The sequence below is a fragment of the Electrona antarctica genome (genome assembly GCF_951216825.1).
Source record: "Electrona antarctica genome assembly, chromosome: 2".
Taxonomy (NCBI): Eukaryota; Metazoa; Chordata; class Actinopteri; order Myctophiformes; family Myctophidae; genus Electrona; species Electrona antarctica.
In genome coordinates this window covers 9,508,036-9,525,439 of record NC_136807.1, presented here as the reverse complement: position 1 = coordinate 9,525,439, position 17,404 = coordinate 9,508,036, and the positions used below count along the sequence as shown (strand labels likewise).

General features: G+C 43.7%; 1 protein-coding gene across 1 annotated transcript in view; it reads left to right on the top strand.

Annotated features, from left to right (window-relative positions):
- Positions 1 to 17,390, top strand: part of arhgef19 (Rho guanine nucleotide exchange factor (GEF) 19) — a 29,452-nt gene extending 12,062 nt beyond the window's left edge. The window contains exons 2-16 of the mRNA XM_079518134.1: positions 6,289 to 7,003; positions 7,752 to 8,231; positions 9,010 to 9,142; positions 9,248 to 9,333; positions 9,479 to 9,732; positions 10,725 to 10,885; positions 10,984 to 11,136; positions 11,309 to 11,438; positions 11,644 to 11,718; positions 11,807 to 11,896; positions 12,568 to 12,731; positions 13,378 to 13,536; positions 13,741 to 13,814; positions 16,410 to 16,514; positions 16,705 to 17,390. Of these exons, the coding sequence (XP_079374260.1) occupies positions 6,310 to 7,003; positions 7,752 to 8,231; positions 9,010 to 9,142; positions 9,248 to 9,333; positions 9,479 to 9,732; positions 10,725 to 10,885; positions 10,984 to 11,136; positions 11,309 to 11,438; positions 11,644 to 11,718; positions 11,807 to 11,896; positions 12,568 to 12,731; positions 13,378 to 13,536; positions 13,741 to 13,814; positions 16,410 to 16,514; positions 16,705 to 16,859 (2,913 nt within the window). The 5' untranslated portion in view covers positions 6,289 to 6,309 and the 3' untranslated portion in view covers positions 16,860 to 17,390. The remainder of the gene's footprint in view (positions 1 to 6,288; positions 7,004 to 7,751; positions 8,232 to 9,009; positions 9,143 to 9,247; positions 9,334 to 9,478; positions 9,733 to 10,724; positions 10,886 to 10,983; positions 11,137 to 11,308; positions 11,439 to 11,643; positions 11,719 to 11,806; positions 11,897 to 12,567; positions 12,732 to 13,377; positions 13,537 to 13,740; positions 13,815 to 16,409; positions 16,515 to 16,704) is intronic.
- The last annotated feature ends 14 nt before the right edge of the window (positions 17,391 to 17,404 follow it).

The following is a 17,404-nucleotide window of genomic DNA, read 5'->3' as shown; positions in this document are numbered from 1 at the left end:
TGGTGTTTAAGTCAGAAGTTGAGGATTAGCTGTTCAGGAAGCAGGGGGGGAAACAATCACAGACTCTGCCTCAGTGGGCTCTGTTTAATCCATTCCAGGCGGGAACCCCTTTTGGTGTTTTAAGCATTATGTTATGTTTTAGCTATTGAAAAATAGCAGATCTACAAGCTCGTAGCGCGGCACCGAGTGCCGCGCTACAAGCTTGTAAGTCTGCTATTTTTTGAAAAATCGTGAAAATGTGGTGCAAATCTTTGAATATATATTCTTTCAGAGCGAGCGTTTTTAACTCAAATCTTTGCTTTGGTCCCTGGAACAACATATTTTCAGATGGGGTTCGGCGGCCAATTTCATATATTTTTGGGGGGTCCTTGACATGAAGATTTTCAGCAAACTGTCAGGATTTAGAAGACATTTTGTAGAATGGTTCCCAGGTCCAAATGGTTTAAACAGCCTGTCAAGATGGATGTGTCCCCACCGCTCTACTTTAAGCAGTGGTAGAAAAAGTGCTCAAATGGTGTACTTAAGTAAAACTACTGCAATGTAGAAGTGCTCGGTTAGGCCTCACTCACACGGTCGCAACAGATTGCTGTATGCTTGTTGTATACAAAGGGTGTGACACAGCTTGCCCCAATGCATTTCCAATGGGAGTCACATGGTTTGACACAACATTTGTGTTGTATGAGGGGGAGGGGCGCAGTCGAAACACAGCCCGAAAGCCATACAACAGCTTGTAGTCCAAAATGTGGACTACAAACCATGTGACTTCCATTGGAAATGCATTGGGGCGGCCATGACACTCACAACATTCATACAACAAGCATGCATCAATGTTTTAAAGGTCTGAGTGAGGCCTTACAAAGTAAAAGTCTGGAATTCAAAATGTACAAAAGTATTGCCATCAAAATGTAATGAAAGTACCAAAAGTAGAAAGTACGCGATGTGCAGAATGTCCCATTTCACACGTTTTCAAATGTAGTAAAAAATATTTTGAAAATTGGGCGATCTACAAGCTCACAATGGGTCGCCTTGACCTCGTAGAACGGCTATTTTCGAAATGTATGTAGGGCTGACGTGGGTTAATGTGTGTTTTTGTATATTAATACATTAACAAGTAAGTAAAGTTTTCAAATAATTGTATAGTGGAGTAAAAGTAAAAGTACTGAAAATGTGTCATACTCAAGCAAAGTACAAATACCTCAAAGTTGTACTTAAGTGCATTACATAAGGAAATGTACTTAGTTACTTTCCACCACTGATGGATGTGTCCCCATCGGTGTACTTTAAGAGACTCTCACTCTAAACATTAAGAAACACTGTGACCCCCTTTTCACCGGTTGGGAACCGGTTCAGTTCAGAACCAGTTTTTAGTTTATGAGCCAGACCCCATTTTGACCTGAGGACGATTCTACAAATGCCTTCTAAATCCTGACTGTTTTCTGAAGAAAAAAAAAAACATGTTTCTATGTCAGTCGTTCTCAAACATTTTCTTGTGAAGGACTCCCAAAAATATATGAAATTGGCCGCCGACCCCCATCTTAAAATATGTTGTTCCAGGGACCCCCCAGAAGCAAAGATTTGAGTTAAAAACGTTCACTCTGAAAGAATATATTCAAACATTTGGACCACATTTTCACGATTTTCCAAAAATAGGAGACCTACAAGCTCGTAGCGCGGCACTCATTTGGAGTAGACTAGAGGACTGTTACTGTATGTGACCTCATTGTGCAGAGGTTGGAGGAGGTGGTTTCCCTACCTCTTGGATAAGTGCTAGTGGTTTCTCTCCCTGGAAACATGCTTTTAGAAATGCTGCTGATCTGATTGTACTGAAGAGACTTTCTCAATCAGTGGTCCACGCCTCACGGAGCACTAGAGTAGTGGTCAATGGCATAATTACAGGTGGTCAACGGGGGGAAAAAAGGTATAGGCTATTGTACCTTTGTTAAATGTCTCAACAATATGTTTAAACTAGAAAAAGTGCCCTTCTGGGCACAGGTCTCCACCAGGTGGATAGGAGTGTGTGTGATGTTTGGCAAAATGTTTAGGAGTAATATAAACATGTTTTATTGTTTGTTTGTTTTTTGAAACATTTTTCTTCATTTTGTTGAGGAAATGCAGAGCCAGATCACGCATAGCATCTCTGAGGATAGAATTCTGGATCAGCAGGACATTTGCAGCATTTTGTACAAAACGAGCCACTCCAACTTTGGAAGGTAATCTTAGCCAATCAGTGTAGAATCTGAGAAATCCAACAGATGCGTCTTGATCACATGACTACAGAGATCATGTTTACCGATTTGTGTGAGATTTGGATGAAATCTGTGCGACTAATATAAACAATGTGTTTTGCAGAAATCGGCCTCATGGTGGCGATATAACCGGCAGATGTTTTGGTATGCAGGGAAAACGTTTTTCCATGGCCTCTAGGGAGTGTGCATACAGAGTTGTACACAGATCTATGTGTGCCATTTCATCCTCGGCCCAGTGGAAATGTGCGTGTATAATGTCACGGAAATTGCACACTGTGTTTGTGATTAATTTTTGTTCGATCATGTGAGCTTTGGAAGCCGATCTTAGCCAATCAGGATGGGAAATGGTGCAGATCCGTGTTGATCACATGACTATGAAGATAGTGTATACCGAATGTGTGATGTATGGATAAAATGTGTACGAGTAATCTACAGAAATGTGTTTTGCCATAATCGGCCTCATGGTGGCGCTATAACAAGCTGTTGTGGGGCAGAGGTTCATCGTTAGCATCCAGTGAGTGTATGTGCAAAATTTGGCATGGATCGGGCCAACGGTGCCGGAGATTAGCTGGTAACAGACGGACGGAAGGACGGATGGACGGACACACACACGGACGGAGTGCAAAACATACTCTCTCCCCATGCCTTCGGCTAGATTATACTATAATAGGCATGGTGTGGGGAAAACGCTTGAAATGAAATAATGCCTGTCAAGAACTTAATTATGTTATACAGTAGGACTGTATCGTTGCGTGCGGTGTCTCTCTCCAATCTACAAGTGCACAATGTAGCAGCAGGACGTCTTGTGAGTTTAGATTGGCTATTTACACTGCACGACACACACACACACACACACACACACACACACACACACACACAGTACACTGCATGTTGTTACTATGTGGGGTACAGGTCCATTTGGTTCCATTTGTACCCTCTCAGAGTTCAATGAATACTGTCAAATGGGTGTCCATTGCCTGATGCATATATCAAACTGGGAGAAAACAAACAGCAGTGCTTTCAGAGTGTCTCTCTGGAGACACAGTCAGGCTCTGACAGACAGACGGTCAGTGTGATCGATGGGCCTTATTCTCAGGTGAAAGGTGAGAGTGGTGAGGATGTGCTGTCTACTTCTAACTCTGTCTGATTGTTGTGGGTATTCTGTCTGGCCGTGTGTGCGTGTGTGCGTGTGTGCGTGCGTGTGTGCATGCGTGTGTGTGTGTGTGTGTGTGTGTGTGTGTGTGTGTGTGTGTGTGTGTGTGTGTGTGTGCGTGTGCGTGTGTGTGTGCGCACGCGCGATAAGTACAGGGGCTGTGAAGTGTGAAGTGGTCTTTAATTAAAGCAGGAAGACATAGCTCAGAAGACACTGCACCCGACTGAGGTGTGCACCACACAGTAAAATCTTTAATGTTAATGGCATCTTTCGGGTCCATTTGTACCCCCCCCATGAACACTCATGATTTTGCAGTGGTGAGCGTGCGTGCGTGCGGAAACACATCCTGCACCAGTGCACGTGTCGTCTTAGCCTTCATCTCGCTAATTCCTGTAGGAAGCGCCTGAGCGAGCCTGTGTGTGCACGTTTGTGCGCGTATCGTACGGATGGCATGTTAAATGTGGACGGGTCAAACCGCAACAATGTAACGGGAGCCATGTTAACACAGTGAAGTCCGGAGCTCCATCCATGACTTCCACTTCATCTGGTGGTTCTGGAGAGGGCTGTGCAACGAGTGTTTAATTAACTCTTGACTTTGGTCCATTGTTCAAAGTCAATTGGATTTTTTTGTGTATAGGACCCTAAAGTTGGGTCCGGGGACCCCTAGGGGTCCTTGAGGGAGTTCCAGGGGGTCCCCAGCTAAATGATAGTTTGGAACCAAATGGACCCTTATGGGTCTGTAACTCAGAGAGTGTACAAATGGAACCAAATGGACCCGTCAGGGTACACTCTGAGTTAAATTAACATTGATTTTACAATATACATTGTGGGTCCCAGAGATAGAAATGCCATTTAATGGGGGGTCCGTGGACTAATACGTGTCAAACAGGGGGTCCTTGAAATTAAATGGGTTGAGAATCACTGCTAGAGCCGTACAAACCTTCTCTTATGGGGGTCCCTGGCATATCTTTTCACATGGGGGTCCACACGGCTAACATTAGTGTCAATTTGGGGGTCCTTGACATGAAAAGGTTTGGGAACCACTGGTATTAGTATAGGGTGTATACCACAGCCCTCTCCAGTGCTTCCAGATGAACAGAAACCTTCATGTCACAAATAACAATTCACTCACTGTTCATTATACTTGACCACCACTGTGTTACGTAACACATGATCAAGTCCATGGAATCCTCTGACGTCACTGAAGCCAATTTACCAGCCATGAGTTTCTGTGCTGTCACCCATCTCTAATGGCTGGATAAGCAGTTTGTTGCTGTATTTTGTATTTCGCTGGTGTTTTAGTTACAGAGGACTAAAGCACCAGCAACAGCTCAATGTTCCTTTTTCTTGACAAAGCGTTCCTGTTTTCTGACGGTTACTCTTCTTCTCATTAGGTCCTGGTGTTGAGGTCGGAAGCAAATTCTCTCATTTGTTGGGCTATCGAGCATCAAGGGTTCAATATTAAAGGGAGTTATTTTCTAGTCTTGTGTACATGAGACTAACATTAGTTTTGTTCCATCATCACTCATCAGACATTGTACCAGTGTTAATATCAATACTAAACATATGTATACAACAGCAAGGGGGACTCATAAAGCAAGAGAGCAGTGTTGACCGATGTTTGAAGATGCTGTGCACAAGATTGTTACTTAGATAGAGTATAACTAGGTTATAACATCTGTGTGCATGCAAAAGCTCCAAATGGACCTGTCCTGTGTGCCAGTGTCCTTGGCATTGTTCAGCTCACATTCTGCCTCTGACCCCAGACAGGTGGTGGGTGGGGATGAGGGAGGGTGGGGGGGTCAGATTGCTTAGGCCAGTGCGGTTCCCAAACGTTTTCATGGTCAAGGATTCCCAAATTGACACTAATTAGCCCTGCGGACCCCCATTTGAAAAGATATACCAGGGACCCCATAAGAGAAGATTTTTACGACTCTAGCAGTGATTCTCAGTGATTGTAAAATCAATGTTAATTTAACTCTGAGAGTGTACAAATGGAAACAAATTGACCCGTCAGGGTCCCCTGGAACTCCCTCAAGGACCCCTGGGGGTCCCCGGACCCGACTTTGAGAACCACTGGTTTAGGGGTGCCCACACTTTTTTGACTTGAGATCTACGGAGTGGCTTGATATTATCCAGAGACTTCAGCCATGATATACATAAACATAGACCATCTTCTGTTAGTGTCTTCTCCTCCAAAGTCAATAAAATGTTACCAAATGTACCTGCATATGTACGTTTGGAAAATGGTCGACAGTAATGTCAAGTAGCCTGCTGTATACAGTGAGTCATGGTCAATAGGTTAAACAGGCCAAACCTATCTCTATATTAATAATATCTAATATTTTAGGTTGGAATTATCCTTTGATTCTAATAAAGGCTGTGTAAGGTATTCTATAAATCCAATTATAGGGCTCAGCAGTGACAGGGACTATATGGGGGAATTGGCAATGGGAGAAAATGAATATTTGAATCAAATCAAATCAAATCAAACTTTATTTATATAGCACATTTCCAACGACCGAGGTCGAACCAAAGTGTAATCTCTATATTAATAATATCTAATATTTTAGGTTGGAATTATCCTTTGATTCTAATAAAGGCTGTGTAAGGTATTCTATAAATCCCATTATAGGGCTCAGCAGTGACAGGGACTATTGGGGGAATTGGCAATGGGAGAAAATGAATATTTGAATCAAATCAAATCAAATTAAACTTTATTTATATAGCACATTTCCAACGACCGAGGTCGAACCAAAGTGCTTCACAATACATCACAGAGCATAAGAACATACATCGAGAGTAATCGAGAGTTAGTGACTCATTAAAATATAAGTTTGTACATGGATATGAATGTGACCACTTCCTCTCTTCTCTCCACTTCTGCAGCGTCCATGAATTTGTTCCGTTATGCTCCCTGGGTATGGATTGTCGCCTCTCCCTGACTTTCAGCCCCACCTCCACGCCTTTCACTGCCGAGGAGAGAGCCCCAGCATGTGGATCCCTGGCTCAGGCGAGTCCCAAGCTTTGAGTGAGGCCCGAGATGACAGATCGTTGCTGCGGCCATCATGCCACCACAAGCACGTCGCCGTGTGCCAGCAGGAAACGCTCGCCTTCATCGAGCTACAGTCACCCGTGACTCCTAAAATCAATGGCCTCGGTTCCGCCAGGTCCGCCATTACTCTGGACACACAGGCACGACTGAATGGTCTTAAGCACACGCTGAACGAGCTGAATGAAATACAAAATGGCCGCCACAGGAGGAGGAGCAACCTGAACGACGACCACGACGCAAACTTGAATTTGGACTCGCAGACTTTGAGAGGCGAGTTTGACGAGTTTGACGGCCAGAGCGACACCGGGACCGATGCTTCTCAGGAGCCGGAGAGACCCGTCTCAGTGACGACCGTGTGCCGTCCCCTCCATGCAGCGCTTAGCCTCCCGCTGTCTTTACCTCTGTCTTCCCTTTATACTAACCGAGACTCCTGGGATTCTCAGCTGCCCGGCTCCCCGTCCTCCCCCGAGGGCCCGGGGTTCCAGAGTCCAGACACGTACCTGCCACAGAGGAGAGCGTCTCAGGGTTCGCTGAAGGAGAAGTCCCTCCGTGAGTACCGTGATTGATTGATTGATTGATTGATTGAAATTTGTATTCACAGTTTGTAGAATGGGCGTACAGTTCAACGAAAGTACAGGTCAATACAAAAACGGCAACGAGGATAAAACCAGAAAAAGCACTAAGACTTGTTTACACCAGGGTCCTCCATTTTCAATTCATCAGAACATTTTAAGACGTACAAATATAGACCTACAGTACACTCCAATGTTATAATGGTTGGCCAAGTTGAAATGATGATTTTTGGTTTTTAAACTCAGAAATCACACCTGTGTGAAGTGAGAGGTGCTCTTATCATGATGTAAAATAGACACTATGGGATCTATTTTCATCCATTTTCACCCCTTATCCCTAAACTTCTTCGTAATAGTAAATGCCATTAAATGGTGGTAGTAAAAAAAGGCAAAGAAGTTTAGGATAAGGGCTTTTTGTAGGACAAAATAGACACTGTCTATTTGCTCAGACACTATGACGTAAAATTCTCCATTCATTAACAATGGGAATTTAATGTTTGTGTAGGACAAAATAGACAGTCTATTTGCTCAGACACTATGACGTAAAATTCTCCATTCATTGTCAATGGGAATGTAATGTCTGTGTAGGACAAAGTTTGTGAACATACACTAAAAGCTGGATTTCGGAGTGGCTAGCGCTCCCCAAACAAATTGTGACCAATTATATGAAGATAGGTTGAAAAGTGGTGAAGTGGTCCTTTAATATTCTTCCCCCTGTTTGCTAGGGCGAAAGATGCGAGTCTACTCCCCGGATAGCTTGAGCGACGAGTCTCTCAGCAGTCCAATTCTGGATGGAGAGTATGTTTTCCCAGGACCCTTTGCGTCATTCCTGGAGGAAGACGATAATAACGGAATCTCTTCCTCCGAGGCGATCACCAGTCCCTCGCCTACGGAGGCTATGGACCTCCCAAACTCGTTTTACTCTGACACTTTGCCCGAGGAGCCCCTGCATATAATAGAAGACTCAATGGCGGGAGAGGACTGTGAGAGCATAGAGACTCTGGCGGCCATCGGGGGGAGCTCTTTATCGCGACCTCGCCAAGGGGACCACGAGCGCCGGCGCTTCTCGGCCTCAGAACTGATATCCAGGTTGCAGCTGTCCCAGAGGAAGAGCTCCTTCACCCTGAAGCTGGGGAAGTCGCTGTCTGCTCGCGTAGCGTCCCGGGACAGGCAGAGCTCCAGCAGCCTCAGCCCCAACCCTGACTGTGAGTCGGCTGCAAGACCATAGGAGCCATTATACACATCATGCATGTCATCATTATGCCAACGTTTTCATCCAAAATGTGTATAAAGAAGATGTAGAGCGGACGTAGAATACGCACATCGACAGGCTGGGTGCTGGGCTAAAGAAACTTCAGCAGATATTGGATGGAGCCCGCACACCACAGGTATAAGAAAGACGTTCTTTATTGAGAATTCTGACAGAATTCTCAGTAAAGAACGATCTTTCTTATACCTGTGGTGTGCGGGCTCCATCCAATATATAAAGAAGATATACCCAAAGGTCCCAAGCCAGCTACAAAAAACTGATGGAAAACTAGAACTGACATGAAAATGTTATTTAGGCACTTTCTAAAGAAATTGTTAGTTCAAAATAAGAATTTAATCAAAGCAAACCAAAGTCACTGGATTCATTATTATAAGCACAAAAGAATGTGTGTATCGGTGACACAATTGTTCCTGGATTAATTGATTGCTACAATTTGTATTCCTGAAACCCGGCCGGAACTGACTTTGCAACATTGCAAAGTCAGTTCCGGGTTTTAGGACTGCAAATCTCTACAAATTTCGATAACATAAGCCTAAGGCCCAAACCACAACAATGCAACTAGTCGCAACTGCCATTGGGGATAATGGTTGAAAGTATAGTTGCAAGTAGTTGCATGGCGAATCATTGGTGTGGTTTGGACTTACACCCATTCATACCCATGAATTTTGAAGCTGTTCATTACCAACTTACAGCATCTGCTCGTTCCTCTTTAGCGAAGTCCAACACGAGGCATCGATGTTCAGGGGGTTCTAGTGACAGTACCCCCCACAGTCCTGTTGGCCCCCCGCCACCACTGCCCTCCAGTGACTGTAGCATGCCATTACATCGTTGGAGCACCAAACTTGGGTGACTATTCCCTGAAGGAGACACTTTAAACACAGTTATAATCAGGTGCAAAGGCTAATGTTGACATTCTTTACGTTCGCTTGACTGTTCTCCTCTTCCTCACAGGATGAGAAAGAAATCCATAGAGGAAGACTGGGGTTCACCTCCCCCTCTCACAAGTTCAAATCGCCTGTCTCGCTTTTTGCCTAGCTGTAAGTTGTCCTGCAACGTTCACATGCTGTATCCGTTTAAGGATACAGCAAGGATAAGGATTTAAAGTATACAATTGTATTGACGAACACTCTCAGGATCACGATCTCACCCTTTTCTTTCGTTTGGCTTGTCTTCACATCCTAGCGATTCTATACCAGGAGTACAGCGACGTGGCCATTAACAGAGAGATCCAGAGGCAACAGGGGGAGGAGCCAAGCACAGAGGAGGAGCTTAGGGAAGAGGGGTCCGATGGCACGCCGTCTCCATCCAATCTCTCCCCGTCCAGTTCCTTCCGTTCGTCACGAGGCTCCGCTTTCGCTCTGTGGCAGGATATTCCTGATGTTCGAAGCAGTGGCCAGCTGGACAACTTCAGCAACGAGGAAAGGAAATTGCAGGAGGTGAACATTTAAGAAAGATTACGTTTTTTTGCATTGGCATTCCTTCATCTTTCCTGATAGCATGTGTAATTATTGTGTTCTTGTTGTTCTGTTAAGTTGATATATGCAGTTTTCCTTGAGTGGTTTGGGTCCAAGGAAGGCAAGGCAAAGCAAGTTTATTTCAGCAATAAGGCCAAATCGTGCTACCCAACAACACGCCCGCGGTCACACCTCCAGGAGCAAATAACGGAGTCGGCATAATATCTAGCAGGTAGCACGGCCGTAAGATACCGTTTGGGGACAGAGACAGCTGCCTTGGGCGTAATTAACGGGTAGCGGGTAGTGCCAAGGGGATAGCGCAGGGCTGAAAATAGGGCCCTCTGGTATATTCAAATTGTCCGTAGATGAGGCATTTCTATTTTGATGGGAGTTGTCTTTTCTAGATTGTTAACACCTCGATCCGAAGGCCACAAGGTCACTGAATGTGGGACCTAAACTATGCTAGGAAAATGCACATTACAGCTGTCGTCAAAATAGTTTGTATTTGCGAACGCAGTGAGCATTTACTATGAGACCCAGCAGATCATGTCTGTCTGTCTGTCTGTGTGTGTGTGTGTGTCACGCTGTAACACCACCCGCCCGCCACCAGAGGGCGCAGCTGTATCACACACAAAAACACACACATGCACGCACACACACACACACACACACACACACACACACACACACACACACAAACAACTTAACTTAATAAAAAAAAACTTAACTTAAAAAAAACTTATCTTAAAAAAAAAATCTTAAAGAATCTTAAAAAAAAAAAAAAAACTTAAAATGAAAAAACTTAACTTCAAAAAACTTAACTTAAAAAAGATCTTGAAGAAATCTTAAAGTACGTAATTTATTCTAATTGTTATTGCAATTTACGAGCTGCGTTCGCTTCCCGCGTTCGCGCGTCTTACTTGTGTACATAGTTTGTACATTGACTGAGGTATATTATTTCCTTTTCAAATCAGGCCAAGTTTGAGCTGGTGACATCTGAAGCGTCATACATTCGCAGCTTGACGATTGCAGTGGACCACTTCATGTTCTCCCAGGAGCTAGGCGAGTGTCTGGGAGCCCAGGATAAACAATGGCTCTTCTCTAAGCTACCTGAGGTCAAAGATGTCAGTGAGAGGTACAGTAAGATGGCTTTTATTGTACGTGCCACTTTGGTTACACGAAATTCCAATGTATGTGTTGTTGTCTCTGATGATTCTGCTTAATTATCCATAGATTCCTTCGGGATCTGGAGCACAGGCTAGAAGAGGACATCCTGCGTTTTGACGTATGTGACATCGTCTTTGACCATTGCCCAGCCCTACGTCGGGTCTACTTGCCGTATGTAACCAACCAGGCCTACCAAGAACAAACCTACCAGCGTTTGCTGTGAGCAACATTTTAATTCCCTGTAGAATGTTAATGCCGAGGGAAATGCAAATGTTTCTGTAATGGCGTTCACGTGTTCTTTGATACCTGCCCTTTACAAATGATCTTAATGCTCTACTTACATTTCTAAAGAGTGTTTCAGCTTCTAAAGGACTGTCTAATATCCTCTCAGGCAGGAGAACGCTCGCTTCCCTAGTATCCTGGCTCGCTTGGAGGAAGACCCCATCTGCCAAAGACTTCCTCTCGCCTCCTTCCTGATCCTTCCTTTCCAGCGGATCACACGACTCAAAATGCTGGTGGAGGTACAGCCGTGAACTTTGATGACAGAATTCATGTTAGCGCTTGGTTTCAATTATGTGAGCCATCATCAGTGGGTTATTTCTATTCTATTTCTAAGTATTTTGCCACCTCTTAGCTTAGCCCAGTCTCTTTGAATAGCATTACAGTACGTGGCAGTGATGTTTGCTATGTGGCATGTCTTCAAGTGACTTCTGCTTTACCTTGTAGAATATCTTAAAGAGGACAACGCCAGGCTCGCGAGATGAAGACACTGCGACGAAAGCCTTCAATGAGCTGAAAAAGGTAGTGATTAACTGGTGTAACGCAAGCAAAACTTTGTTACGTTGTTATTACTTGACAGTAATAGCTATGTTGGACTATGTCTCCACAGATCATAATGGAATGTAATTTCAGTGTGCAGTCTATGAAAAGAATGGAGGAGCTTATTCACCTCAACAAGAAAATTAATTTTGAGGGGAAGGTAAGTTTTTGCACTTTGCTAGTATATGTACGTGACTTAGTTTTCCAATCTATAGAGCACCGAAGTCCTGACGTCACTGTCAGTAGAGGGAGCCAGTCCACAGGTTTGTGTACTTTTTATTTGCATTGAAATCCCCATAGGGGGATTTTAGATCGCCTCATATAAGAACTGTGTTTGAAAAATAAACCGATCATCCCGGCCTTTTCACTCATATGGATATGAAGCATCGACTGAAGGTGGAAAGTACAAATATACCCAAAGAGTAACAAAATAAGCGTTAGAAACGAGTCAAACAACCCAGAGACTACATTTCCGGGTAGGCGGGGTGGCTGCAGCTGCCCGTCGCACAACAGAAACTGACATGTTAATTAAGTTTTTTTTTCTTTTTTACATTTAATGTTTCGTGGTTACTCAAGTCACTGCCAGCTGAGCTTACGTCAACGAGGAATCTCAGGAACGCAATGTGTTGACAGCTGGGCGTGACGTACTGTATATTAGCAGCGACATTGCTTTCATTGTAGTTTCAAGGCTTTTACGGCCACATTAATTCCATGTGGACTGGCGCCCTCTACTGAAAGTGACGTCAGACTTCGCTGCTCTATTGTAGCTAATAATAACAATTTCCACGAGGCGGCTTACTTTACTGTACACTGCAATCTTCCCCCTTCCAGATATTCCCTCTGATCTCTCAGTCCCGCTGGCTGGTGAAGCATGGTGAGCTACTGGAAGTGGACACTCAGGTGATGAGCATTTCTGGGTCCAAGCTCAAGTTCCCCACAAAGCCTGTGTACCTCCACCTGTTCAATGACTGTCTGCTGCTGTCCAGGAGGAAGGAGTAAGTAAAGCCTGTGTACCTCCACCTGTTCAATGACTGTCTGCTGCTGTCCAGAAGGAAGGAGTAAGTCCTGATACCATGCATGTAATGAAGGAAATAACACCTTGGACAATAGACTCGCTAAACCCACCATTAACCGAGCATACCAGCATTGATACTGTACATTATCCATTCATAGCTTTGGCCATATTCTACATAAACATGGACCATTTGATTAGATTTTTACATTTTATCCAAAGTTATTAAAACAATGCCAACAACTAGGGAGTATTATACAATCCTCCCTAAGTCTATTTTCCGCTAGACTTTTCAAATTAATCAGTGCTCTAAAGTGCATTATTATGACCTTGCCACACAATAATGGTTTGGTGAAATGCAGCAGTGTGTGTTCGATTACCTGTCTTAAGCAATTTTAAAATCTGGAAGTTAATTTTTATAGCTCATTTTTATTACTGAAATGAAAATGGAACTGTTGGCAGTGATGTCAAGTGTACCGTGAGTCGTAGTCAATGGGATAGATCTGCCAGACCACCAGCATGGTCCTTTAACTACAGTACCTTATCTCAAATGTAACAAACAAAATACACTACTGTAGTGTGTTCACGTTGATCCCAGAATGACGTGTTCCTCTCGTGTTTCTGCGCAGCACGTGGAAGTTCATGGTATTTGTCCATGCCAAGATTGGAGAGTTGAAAGTGAAGGACCTCAGTCAGAAGCTCCAGGGCATCTCAGGCTTCATCTTCCACCTCCAGCTCTGTGAGGGCCCGCAGCTCAAGCACCAGATCTTACTCAAAGCCCAGACTGAGTGAGTATTACTACTCCAACAGCTTATATAGCCTTCCGCACGCTTTATAGAGCCTCGATGAGTAGTTTCCTATGAATTATGTTCTTCGAAAGTCCTGAACCATGCCAGAGGGCTTCATTTTAGAAACCATTTCCTTACTGTTCTGATTGATTGGACATTTGAGCCTGTGCTCAAAACGTTTGTTTGTTTGTTTGTACTACCAAGGAGTGGAAAGCAGAGATGGATCACAGCAATGTTTCCATCTGACTCAGACATTGAGCAGGCGAGTGAGAATGAAGGTGAGTTCTATGGTTTGCTCTAATGCGATGTTGAACTTAGAACCTTTGGCCATTGGTTCAGTGGGAAGGATATATTATGTCCAAATATTGTTGTTAATCTGTTGTTTCTGTGTGCTGTATAAAAAGGAACCGGAAGTAGGAAATACATTCACCCTCATTGTACAGTATGGTGAAACTTAAAATCTTAAAATCACACCAGCACTTTAAAGAATATAAACAAGACTAGGCAGAATTTCAGAAAATGTGCTGTTAATTTATGATAATGTTTGTAGGGGTATTAAGAGGTGCTGGATACAAATCTGTTGTATGTCCACTGTCCAGCTCAAAAATGTGTGCTAGTGCCTCAAAATCGACACTTTCAAGATGGTGCCCACCACCACTAATGATATTAAAAAACATATCCTTTTGACTAAACGAAGTAGAAACTTGATTGAATGTATCTTTTAAGGTTTTCATTATGGAGAATCCAATGCCATATTCTGATTTGAGATCAAATAAACGGCTTGAAACTCATAGACTGTATGGCGGAAATCTTCATTTATAAGTCAGGTTATTAAAAAAAAAAACTTGTAACCAATTCCTTACCAATAAATTCAGGGTTTCAGGTTGGTAGAGCGGGGGTGTGGGTGTAGAGGTAAGAGGGGGGCTGGATGTCCAGGGAGTCCTGGGCTGTCTCCCTTTCCCTTCTACAGATTTGTAGGAGAAAACTATCGCACATGTAGCAATCAGGCGTATGCACAGGTGCGTAGGCCAGTGGACATCAAAGAAAGCAATAAGGTACACCCGCACACTGTATCTGCTCGGCACAAGAGTATTGTCTTATTTAATGAAGCAACGTTTCGGTCACTAGGGACCTTCCTCAGGCAGAGGAAACGTTGCTTCATTAAATAAGACAATACTCTTGTACCGAGCAGATACACAGTGTGCGGGTGTACCTTATTGCTTCCTTCTACAGATTTGAAACGCTCCAGATTCTGAGACATAATGATCTGGGTGGGGACCTGCATGTGTTAATACTACTACTGATACAACCAGATACTGACTCTCCTGTGTGAGTGCAGTCTGACATATAGGCATATCTCTGTAAGCCTGGCACACAGACAAATTGAGCCAATGCACAACATGGAGGTCTTACAAACACCACCACCGTACCGGGGATCAACTCTCCTTCCTCCTACCTATGTCCGACCCACAGTTGCCTGTCTTGGGCATAAGAGACAGATCTGCCTGGACTATCCAGGGGGCCTGACATCCCTGTTGGCCTAACAATAGCCCTGCAACACATGGAAGTCTTAAGCCCAAACCACACCAAAGGGTGTTCCACTTCCTTCCACACGCTACGTCTGGCCGGGGAAACTCCCCCCTGTCAGGTGAAAAGAAGCAGCTTGGACTCCTCATGCACCGAAGGAAGCATGAGGTCAGTCCACTGCCCCCCCCCCCCAGGTTGGCAGAGGAAGTGTAGAGCCCAGGATTACATTAGATAATTGACACTGGGTGAAAAAATGGGTTGCAAAATCATGGGATAAACATTTAGAAAATAATAATAATAATGTCTTGTCCCAACCAATGATTCGCCACGCAACTCCTTGCATGCAACATGCAGTTGCATGTAGTTGCATGCAACCATTATCCCCAATGGCAGTTGCAAGGAGTTGCGACTAGTAATTGGTGTGGTTTGGGCCTTAGAACCATCAGAACCACAGACTGACTCGCCCCACTCTCTCTAACTGCCTATGAGCACTCATCCTGGCCTCCCAAGTGCACCACTCTATAGCCTTGATGGGAGTCATGACTCATGAGACATGTCTGTGCCAGCAGGGTTTTTACTTTCGTACTTACGTTCATGGGAGGATTGGGAGGGGCTCCATAGTCCTGTCACTCTCATCCACCTCCCCTACCTAGTAGACACCTGGTAACCTGGTAGACACTAGACAGTGCAGTTCACACCCTCCAGGCCGATAAGGGGCCTTGTCTCTCCACTGTATGCCCACAGAGGAGTCCATCTTTCCCATACACCTGATGGCACACCTCAGTCTCAAAGTCCTGGAGCTTTTCAAATCCATAATTAGCATATACTTTCTTTCTTTATTTATTTTTTTACAGCGGGTAGGTTATAAAGTCATATGAGCAAGCATTAGTTTGGAAGAAATATTCACTAATACATTACAATTTCCACAATATATATGAGTTTGAAGCAGTTTCCTCTGATCTCAAATCAGAATGTCATTGGATTCCCCATAATATATGAAAACCTCATAAAGAAAAATTCTATCGATTTTCTACCTTGTATAGTCAAGATATGTTTTTGAGTGGTGTAAACCACTCCTACAACTGGCTTTGTTAGTTAGTCTGTCTGTCTGTTCGTACCAAAAAATGAGCATGGTTGCTATGGTCACCCAGTTCACACGGGTGTGATTTCATTACGTCAGACATTACGTCAGACCACAGCTGAGCAGTCTATATAAGACCTTACACCACTCAGTTCACACAGGTGTGATTTTTTAATATATTTCAGCATAGTGGAGGCTGCCATGTCACCAATAATGCGAGTACTGCTGCTGCTTACCTATTTTTTCTTTTTCCTTTCATTGTTAGATCTATCTCAAGTTCAGTGCATCAAGAGCTATAAGGCACAAGAGCATGATGAGTTGACATTGGAGAAAGCAGATATTCTTCAAGCCAAAACCATTACCAGTGACGGTAAGACTCTGACACCAATTTATCTATTAGCAAATGCTTCAATGCCAACATTCGAAAATGCACAATATATTTGATAATCAACTGTAAGCAAAATATAACAATACAATACTTTCTGAATGGTGACCAAATTGCAAAAAAAAACCCACTAGATACTGTGTTTGGATTACTAAGGGTTGCTGTATTTTCCCAGGTTGGGTGGAAGGCATCCGACTGTCTGACGGAGAACGGGGCTGGTTCCCCAAAACCTACGTGGAGGAGATCACAAGTCGCAGTGCACGCCTCCGCAACCTCCGAGACAATATACGCATCAAGTGTGTCACACAGAAACTGGAGGTGGAACACTGAAATGTCCATCATTAGCGCACCGTGTGATGTGTGCACAATGTCAAGTATACAATACAATACAATTAAGTTTAATACGACTTTAAAGCTTCAGCGTTGATGTTTTATCTTTAAATCCATGTGGGTCCAACATAATATATGCAGCTGCTAGAACATGCCAAAATTGCAACTTCCTTTTTGCATGCTGGCTGTGAATGCATTCAATGCTCTTTGAAATGACTAAGCACATTATTTCCAAAAGCTTTCCAAAGCTTTCCATTATTTCCAAAGCTTTGGCTCTGTATCCATGGCTCTGTGCATCTTAAAATACATTAAAAGGGTAAGTTCGGTGATTTTAGACCTACAGTATATGAGTCTAAAATTGCCGAACTTAGCCTCTAAGAGCGGCTTGACAAATTGAGTTGTATTAACTTTAAAAAAAAAAACTTTCCTAGACCCAATGCTTACATTTAAAACGTACACAGAGCACTGACTTGCATTTAGGCCTACATCTTTTCCCATCAAATGAGATTGGATCTATAGTTTTGGGGTGGGGGGACTTGTAGTTT